Source organism: Denticeps clupeoides, chromosome 9, assembly GCF_900700375.1.
Source record: "Denticeps clupeoides chromosome 9, fDenClu1.1, whole genome shotgun sequence".
In the NCBI taxonomy this organism is placed as follows: Eukaryota; Metazoa; Chordata; class Actinopteri; order Clupeiformes; family Denticipitidae; genus Denticeps; species Denticeps clupeoides.
Window position 1 is genome coordinate 1,304,155 of NC_041715.1, and position 9,819 is coordinate 1,313,973.

A 9,819-nucleotide genomic window follows, 5' to 3' on the forward strand; every position below is an offset into this window, starting at 1 on the left:
AGCTCTACGTGTAACCCAACGCCGCGCGGCTAAAGTTAGCGCCACAAAGCGAGACGAAAAAGGGCCAAACAAAGCCACGGGCCAGGAGGACGAGGATGAGGACGACGAGAAGACACGAGACGAAGCGCTTAAACGTGGACAGACAGCAGCTGTTGTTTCGGGGAGGAGACGAGCTCCCTGAAATACTGGCCGCGCCGCCAGGCCGGACATTCTGAGCCTAAAAAAGCCCCCGTCGCCCCGGAAACGCGCGCCCGCCGCAGCCTAGAACGTCAGGGACAAAATAAGGTCAGGACTATCAAGCGCCATTACTCACGCCGAGACCTTGACGTGTCCAGGTAACGGAGCCGAGGACACGAAGGACATATCGTAACCAACAAGCCCGACACTGCTGACGAGGGACCGGTGGGGGAGGACAGAGGCGCAGGCCGTCCTCGGGGACCACCCCCGCCTGCCTCCACGTCTCTCGGCCTGGACTCCGGCTAGTGTGTGCGCGTGAGAGAGACAGAGTCCCAGGTCGTGGGTCGCGAGGAAGGACGGGGACCTGGGTGGAGGAGGGCGGCGCCCAGCTGCTGAGCGCTTTTAGTGGGATCACGTTCCTACTGTCAACCCCCTCTCACCACGCCCACCCCAGACAGGAAGTGGCTTTTGGCCTCGTCTGGGGGTGAAAGAGGACGTCCTGGACGCGCCACACGGTCCCTACCTCCACCCTACACGGCTTTGGTGCAGTTCCGTCGATGAACGCGACACTGTAATAACAGACGGTTATTACACTGCTTATAAAGCATTATAACAGGATATTTTACTGTAGTAATGTACTACAGTACATTATTAAAATCCAGATTAATTCATCCCGAACAGCAGCGCGCCGGTATAAATAGCTCCGAGCAGGCGCCGGCGTCCACCACGTGGAGACCACGCAGGAAGTGGCTTCATCTCGGGTTCGATGCGAATTGTGATGCGGACGGAGGGACGAACTTCACGTGGACAGAATTCCGGCCTGGGCGCTCGAGAGGTCCTGCTGTGCCACATGACACTGCACCTAGCCCTGCGGTGACCTCTGACCCCTGTTAACAGCCCCACAAGCAGGGTTAGTTAGATGGGGAGCGTCTTTTTGGTTTTATGGGGCTTTGTGGTGGACTGGGAGGCAGGCTGGAGGGTGGAGATGGATGGGACGGGGCGACGGCTCCTTTTCCTCCTCAGCCGCACCTCAGAATTAAATCTCCTTCCTCGCTAATTCCCTATTCGGATCGACTCCGCGTTGAATACACAGCGGAGGAGAATAATGTGGTTAAAAAACGATGACAAATGAACAGATAAACGGCGTCCCGGGCTGAAAAGATCGGCTGGGACGTCTCACCTCAACAAAGAAAGCGTCCATGTCCGACCGAGCTTGTCACCGTCCGCACGGTTCCGTCCCACTTTAAACGTGACAAGTTCCCATTTGTCGCTCCTCCGGCCGGGTACAACTTTCCCGCTCCTGCCCCGGTGAATAAAAACCCCGACGCGGCGCTGGAAGACGCGGGCAGGGACGCTCCGAGCGTCCTCGTCCCGTCCGCGTGTCTCTCTGTGTATCTTTGTGTTCGGACGGAATCAATGGGACCGGCGCGGGGCGGGGCCACGGGGGGCGGGGCCACCGGGCGGAGCCACGCCCCCGACGAGGAAACCACCGGTGCGCGATGACGGCGGTGACGTCACCGCGGCGTCATATTCAGGTCCGGGACGCTGGACTTTCTACAGTAGATGCAATTTCACTCCAATTTCACTCCACCTTCATAAACACCAACTTTAACAGCATTAGAACTCTACGTTGGGGTTGTGTAATTATATTTAGTATTATATTTATATTTAGAGCCATTTTTTAGAATCTAAATAAAGAAACGTATTTCGTATTTGTTGTATGAGGAGAAAGTGAAGTATGTTTGATGAATCTGTTTTTCCTCTTTTTACCTTCAGGACTGCTTTTTTTAGGAGGGCGGGGCAGTGGTGGCCTAGCGGTTAAGGAAGCGGCCCCGTAATCAGAAGGTTGCCGGTTCGAATCCCGACCCGCCAAGGTGCCACTGAGGTGCCACTGAGCAAAGCACCGTCCCCACATAAATACAGAGGACAAATTTTGTTGTGTCACTGTGTGAGAAAGTGTTCAGTATAAACCCCCAGGACTGTTGCAAGCCGTCCCCGTTGTCCAACTGAAGGTGGTGGCGAGAAGTGTGAAATGCTGCCATCACAGCAAAAGAGACGCAGATCTTCAACTTTTAGTTTATTACATAAGCTGATGTTTTATTTCATAGTCCTGCGTTTGTTCTGTAATGTAAAAAATAACCCACAAATGAGCAGGGCCCCTGTTGTATTAAAAATATGTAAAAGTGCATCTTTATGCATGTTTCTGGACGGCCCCGTGCCGGTGTAACTTTCTCCCGTATTGTCCTGTACTTACGGACGGTGCTTATTGAAGTCGGCCTGTCTCAGCGGTGACCTCGGGCTGAAATTCGCTCTGTCATTACTCTGCTGCCGAAGCCGCGGGGGAAACGGGCGGCCCTGGTGCCGGGTTTCAGCTCACCACCACACCAGGAAAATGTGCATCTAAACGTGACTCTCGCTTTGTTGCCGTTTTGGGGGAAAGTGAAGTGATTGTCACTTGTGAGACGCTGCAGCGCAGCACACGGTGACACGGTGAAACGTGTCCTCTGCATTTAACCCATCACCCTTGGTGAGCAGTGGGCACCATGACAGGCGCCCGGGGAGCAGCGTATGGGGATGGGACCTTCATCAAGGGAACCTCAGTGTCACCTCGGCAGATCGGGGTTCGAACCCAAGACCTTTGAAATGTGAGGACCTTTGAAATGTGAGGACCTCTAATAACATAATTAGGCTCATTAGAGAGCAATAGGCTGCCTGTCCAAGGTAAGCCCCGCCCCCGCCGGAAGCTACAGTCTTACAAACCCTTTTATATGCTCAGAAAATTTTTATTTACGATTTAGTTTTTTTTTTATTAAAAGTGCCTCCAACACCATCGAGAAAAAAATAAAGTTCAACTCGTGTCCTCCTTGTTTCATGCGCCTCCTCATACCCCATAATAATCTGATCTGCCTGGAGTTCAGAAGATCTCCGACCGCGTGGTCTCTCATCTTCGGGCTAAGTGCCTGAAGCGGAGCCCGGACGTAAATGAGAGGCTTTTACCGGCGGCATCAGTCTCCGGCCGCGGCCCGTGCGGCGGTGGAGGGACGCGATGGGCGGCGGCCTGCTGTGGTGCCTCAGCTTTGCTACGGGAGCAGCTGGATTGCAGGGTTGGTTCCCTCTGCTACTTTCACCAACGCTCAGCAAGTTGGACTTTTATTTTTTTTAGAACATGCCCTTGATGTAGGTTTATGATCTAGCTTTCTGTGTACATCTACAGTAGAGGCCAAAAGTTTGGACACCTTCTCATTCAACGTGTTTTCTTTATCTTCATGAACATTTACGTTGGTAGATTCTCACTGAAGTCATCAAAACTATGAATGAACACATGTGGAGTTCTGTACTTAACAAAAAGTGGAGACCTGACCTCCACAGTCACCGGACCTGAACCCAGTCCAGATGGTTTGGGGTGAGCTGGACCAACAAGTGCTAAACACCTCTGGGAACTCCTTCAAGACTGTTGGAGAAGCATTTCAGGTGACGACCTCTTGAAGCTCATCGAGAGAATGCCAAGACAGAGCAAAGAAACTAGAATATAAAACATGTTTTCACTTATTTCACCTTTTTTTGTTAAGTACAGAACTCCACATGTGTTCATTCATAGTTTTGATGCCTTCAGTCAGAATCTACCAACGTAAATGGTAAATATGCGGATCTGTTCCCAAAAGACATTAATTAATTAGACTTGTCTCCGTTAATGTAGACCTTTGTTTCCATATTTGAATGATCTTCATCAGGTCAGTTGTATTGGCCCGGTGTCTTTCCTCTAGCGCCACCACCAGGTCAGAAACCCACTTTCTGTATGAATGCAGGCTGCAACCCGACCCCCTTCTTCCCAGAATTCCCAGGAACGCTCTGGACTGAGAGCCTTTAAACGGATTCTGACCCAGTTCAGCAGTGATGGTTTAGCGTTAATCCTCTTGTGAATGTGAAATCGAATTTACACAAACAAACACACAACTATTTTGTTAGAAAAAGACGTTTAATTGAAACGATTCAGTTGTGTTTACACGGATTTAGACCTCCGCCCCGGGTCGAATGGATGAAGGGGTCAGTCCTGTCATGACTGATTCTCACCATTTCCACAACATGAGATGGTACCCTCTTCTTCTTGACATTCATCCAGATATTTAAATGTGCTGGTATATACAACTGTGTTGTATATCACGCGTTCATTCTAAAATACTGCATTGAATCATTATGAAAGTGAAAGTGAAGAGACTGTCATTGTGAAACACTGCAGCACAGCACACGGTGAAATGTGTCCTCTGTATTTAACCGTCACCCTTGGTGAAGTGAAGTGAAGTGATTGTCACATGTGATACACAGCAGCACAGCACACAGTGACACGGTGTGTGGGGACGGTGCTTTGCTCAGTGGCACCTCAGTGGAACCTTGGCGGATCGGGATTTGAACCGGCAACCTCCTGATTACGGGGCCGCTTCCTTAACCGCTAGGCCACCACTGCCCCGAGCAGTGGGCACCATGACAGGCGTCCAGGGAGCAGTGTGTGGGGACGGGACCTTCATCAAGTCTGTGAAGATTCTCAGTCATCCAGTTGAAATCGCCTGAAAGTTGAGTCGTGGCAACTGGACTTTGTCTCTTTGCGTCCACAGAACTTTGTCAATCTGAGGGAACTTGGCTTGTTGCACGTCTGTGGATGCAGAATGAAACGTCTCCACATTAAAGAAAGAAAGTCCAGTTGCCACGACTCAACTTTCAGACAAATTCACCAAGGGACCTCAGCGGCACCTCGGTGGCTCGGGATTCAAACCGGCAACTTTCTGATTACATTTACAGCATTTACCAGACGCCCTTATCCAGAGCGACTTGCAATCAGTAGTTACAGGGACAGTCACCCCCTGGAGACACTCAGGGTTAAGTGTCCTGCTCAGGGACACGATGGTAGTAAGTGGGATTCGAACCTGGGTCTTCTGGTTTACATGCGAGTGTGTTACCCACTAGGCTACTACCACACCTATTACGGGGCCTTAACCAAAAAAGTATGGCAACACACATGTGATCAGGTGGACTTGAGAAGGTAGCAAGTGGTGAAAAACGTCCACGGGTCCGTTAAAAGAAATGTGTTACTGGACCAGCACCACGACGGCTGTTGGACGTGATTAGTGGTCCAGACCGGGATTCTCCGCGCGTTCGGGGCGCGGCGGCTGCAGACAGAGTGTTTACCCACCGCTGAGAAGAGCGCAGATGGTGTAGCGCTGAGACGAGGTGGCGGCCCGGCCTGGTCAGGCATGGCGGAAAAGGTCACGCGTCACGAGCCAATCAGGACAGAGCCTGCAGTCGTACTCAATTCTGAGGCAAATGATCCTCCACACTGATGTCTACCTGTTTTTTGTAGTTATTTTTGTAATAACATGCTGCGAAATTCTGCTGATTATTACTTATGAAAGTATTAAACATTAAATTAAATCATAAAAAGATACAGATGATGAAGATTTCACATGCTGACCCAGAGTTAGTCAGTAGGACATCTGACGCGTGCTGCTCTGAGCTCAGAAGCTGACTGCAGGTCGTCCGTCTCGTGCTGACGAGTCAGCAGATTCCGCGCAAGGTTCCCCGCTTTAGAAGCGAAGAACCCATTAGACCCCCGGCTGACCCCGACAACAGAGGCCGACGAGCACGAGCCCCGAATTACTCGCTTAATGATCTCCTCGTGCCCGCCCCCAGCATCTCACGCTACCTGGAGGGGACAAAGCGGGCCGAACAATGGGGCCGCTGGGCTAATCAGGGACTCTCCAGCGGGGTGGAGGAGGGGCGGGACCCGAGACGGCCTGTCTGCGCCCCGCCTCCCTCTCCCGGGATGACTGGTGCTTTGTGAAACCCGCCGCCGTTCCTCAGATTTTTTTTGATCTGTCGGGGGTGACGCTGCCGGCTGCGCCGTCAGATGATAATCAGACGTGGGGGCCTTGCATCTTTATCTCATGCAGCAGGTTTTGGTTTCACCGCCTTTATCTCGCATGCACCTTTATCTACCTCGGCCGCGGCCTGTTCATGCCGTGCGTCCGGTTGCCATGGCGATAGGCCTCTGATAACAAACAAGTGACATATGGTGACAGTTTGTTGTGTTTTCAGGCATTAATAATAGAAAGATGAGTGTGTCGAGTCCGGGGTGGAGTTAATGATTTGTGTGTGTGTGTGTATGTGTGTGTGTTTGTCAGTAATGGGGGACCATGGTGTGTGCGTGTGTGTGTGTTTGTAAGTAATTGGGGACGGTGGTGTGTGTTTGTAAGTAATGAGGGACCGTGTTGTGTGTGTGTGTGTGTGTTTGTCAGTAAAGGGGAACCATGGTGTGTGTGTTTTTCTCAGTAATGTGGGGCTGTGTTGCGTGTGTGTGTGTGTGGGGTAGGTGGTGTATCCACATTAGCTGAACCCTCGGCCATGACAGACGTAGTCTCCGGCACATTAAAAATCCCATGACAGGAGAACACGCCCTCCCTCAGGCCATCACATGACAGGCCCAGCAGGCCGCGGTCACCCGGGCAACCACAGTTACTTAATCAACTCTTTTACAGGAATTCAAGAAATCCAGGAAAATCCTGAATAACAGTTCCAGCGGATCGTATCTGACAGACAGACAGACATTTGTTTATGCTGGTAGTAGACTAGCAGGTAACACACTCAGACCCAGGTTCAAACCCCACTTACTACCATCGTGTCCCTGAGCAGGACACTTAACCCTGAGTGTCTCCAGGGGTGACTGTCCCTGTAACTACTGACTGTAAGTTGCTCTGGGTAAGGGCGTTAAATGCAGTAAATGTAAATGATAATGTTTCTGGATCGCACTATCTTGATCTGTTATTCAGACGAATAACAGCGCTGCATGGGCCGGGGGTCCGGTGGAGAGACGAGGGACGGAGACAGTAAGAAATCTGAGCCTTCACCAGGACGGATAAGAGCGAGCGCTGTGGAATGTCGGTGGACGTTGCAGTGCTCCGGTCCGGGATTTCGTGCTGGCCTCGTCCCGTGCTCCTGATTACCTTGATCGTTTCCATCGTGTATTATTAGTATAAATCCCGTCCTCGTGCTGTCATGCATCTTCTACCTTGTTGTCGCGTGTATTTACGTCTGGGTCTGTGTGGGGGTCGCGGTACCCACTTTATTCATTATTAAATCCTCATGGGTCGCGTGTTTGCATCAACAAGTGAAAACTTATCATTTTATATCATTTTTTTTTTATTAATCTCCCGATGTATTTCTTCCTGAAATGTTCCTTTTTACTCGTCTCTAAGTGCTTACACCACGAGGACATCACAGCTGCAGTTTTGGGGAATCCGGTGGGGGGTTCTCTACACCAACAAGAGCAGCACGGCCGTTCACGCTCAAACTCCCCGTCAAACTGGAACTCCATTTCGGCCCGATCCCGGCCCATTTTACAGAGGCAGCGAATCGTAAAAAATACCGCCTGCACTCTGTCCAGAAGAATTATTTTGACGTATGCAGTAAGACGATAGATACAGTATAATATGTACCACAGTATAATAATATAATATATTAGACATAACAATAAAACACGCATTCGAGTACTGCAAGTAAAATGTTGTGGTAAAAGATGAATTTCTGTGCATCTGACTACAGATTCATCGTTTTTAAACTCGCTTTTTTAAGAACACTCGTGTCTTGGTTGTCCGTGAACGGTGGCTCCAGCAGACGGAAATGAAAGCGGCTCCGGTTATTTAAGTGTCGAACCCCGGCAGATGTTTGTGGTTGTGGGGGTTCGGCGTGACTCCTCCTCCTCCTCTCCTGGCTCGCGGTTACGTGTCTGAGGCTCATCTCGACAGTGCAGAGGTCCGAGTCGCCCTGGCCCGCGTCCCATGACCCCCCCTACACCACCGCTTCCTGCTCACTCTGCGTGAGTCTGTCCTGACACCGTTCTTGTGGAATCTGGAAAACAGGGATTCCTGATTCATGGATGATTATTATGGATTGTGGATAGAGTCGTAATGTAATTACACACAGTATTGTAATAATGTAATAACATAAAACCGGTGACTTTAACTCAGAAATTCTGCTTTGCGCGCTGATGATTTTAGGAGCTACATTCATGAGAGAAAGTTGGGGAGGAAGATGGGCGTGGCGCCCTCAGCCGGCCACGTTTACCGCCACAACGCTCCACTTCACGAAGCACAAACAAACGAAAGAAGGCAGCGAGAGACACGTCCACGCAGCACCGCTGGACGGTCGGCCTGAATACAGACAGACGGGCGGGCGGGCGGGGCGCGGGTGTTCTGAGTCACGGACTTTTCAGGGGCTCTTGAAAGTGCCCTGTGCCCATAACAGGAAGGCCTGTAGCACATTCCTGCCACCGCTGTCACGTCATTCTCATGCCTGTGGCGGGAACTTCCAGCAGCTTACCGGACATTCTTGTAAAAATTTCAAAGGAGACGAACGAAGTAGCCTAGTAGCATGACTGATGTTCAACCTTCCCAAGTTCTCCACACCGCCCCTCTACTACGTTCCCTCCACCGGCTCCCAGTAGCTGCACGCATCAGGTTCAAAATACTGATGCTGGACTACAAAGCCAAACATGGAGTAGCACCATCCTACCTCACAGCCCTTATTACACCTCACACTGCACCTGGTATACTCCGAGCCTCCAGTACTGCTCGCCTGGTCCCTCCATCTCTGAAGGTAAAAGGAAGACACAGTAGGATATTTCAGTAAATAAAGAATCTATAAAGAAAAAATGAATGAAATCTCCTTTGGCTTTCTTGAGTTTCACACATCTAAAACACAAGACAAACATTAAAAAATAATTTTATATCACGGTACAAATGATCTAATAATAAAATATAGAATCAAAGTTGTACTGGTATCCGATTGGCCCGTTTGTGTAGGGGGCGTGTCCATGTTCACACTAATGACGTGCAAAACAAATGTTTTTACTGACTGGAACCATGTTGTATAGTTCAGTGTACTATATTTCCCTTGGAATATATACAACTATATTATTTTACTTGTTCCGTAACAACACATTCAGTAGTGACGGGGACAGTCCCCCTGGGGCATACCTGTCAAGTTTTGGATTTGAAAATAAGGGACATTTTCCTGCGCCCGCTACGAGCAGTCCCACCACCCCGACCAAGTCCCAGTGTCCCTTACATTTTAAGACGGGTGACAAAAAAGCTAAAATCACCACTTGTCAATCACTTCTAAACTTCAGCTGGTTTTATACACAGCTGCACCACTCCTGACCGCCATTATTGGACAAGCTGATTAATCAGGTTTTTGGTACACAGCGTTGCCGTTTGTACCTCTGCACTTGTGACCTGGTCTGCCTCAGTGGCATTTCTCGTCACGAATGCTGACATCGGCCGGGCATGTTTTTGTGCCTGGCGGACATCATTCCTTCCCCCGTGTGCGACGCTAAAATCGCGGTTACAAATGACTGTCCCCCACCCCGCTCTTCTTCATAAAAATACATTCGGTGTCCCATTGATCGCGGTATTGACACGAGGGTTTAGTTTTTTTTGGCAGGAGCGCCTTCCTTCTCTGTCCTGGCGTCCATCATCTGTCTGTTTCTTCTTCTTTTTTCCCGCGTCGTCACTCATCATCTCGTCATCTGACCTCAAGCGCTAATCTCGCGAGAACTGCCACCTTCAGTACCTGTAGTAGCTACTGCAGGCGGCA

At 50.2% G+C, this 9,819-nt stretch overlaps 1 protein-coding gene across 1 annotated transcript in view; it reads right to left on the bottom strand.

Moving 5' to 3' along the window:
- Nucleotides 1–1,567, bottom strand: part of myo10l3 (myosin X, like 3) — a 69,893-nt gene extending 68,326 nt beyond the window's left edge. Inside the window, exon 1 of the mRNA XM_028992339.1 lies at nucleotides 1,358–1,567. Coding sequence (XP_028848172.1) covers nucleotides 1,358–1,378 — 21 coding nt within the window. The 5' untranslated portion in view covers nucleotides 1,379–1,567. The remainder of the gene's footprint in view (nucleotides 1–1,357) is intronic.
- Nucleotides 1,568–9,819: the final 8,252 nt, after the last annotated feature.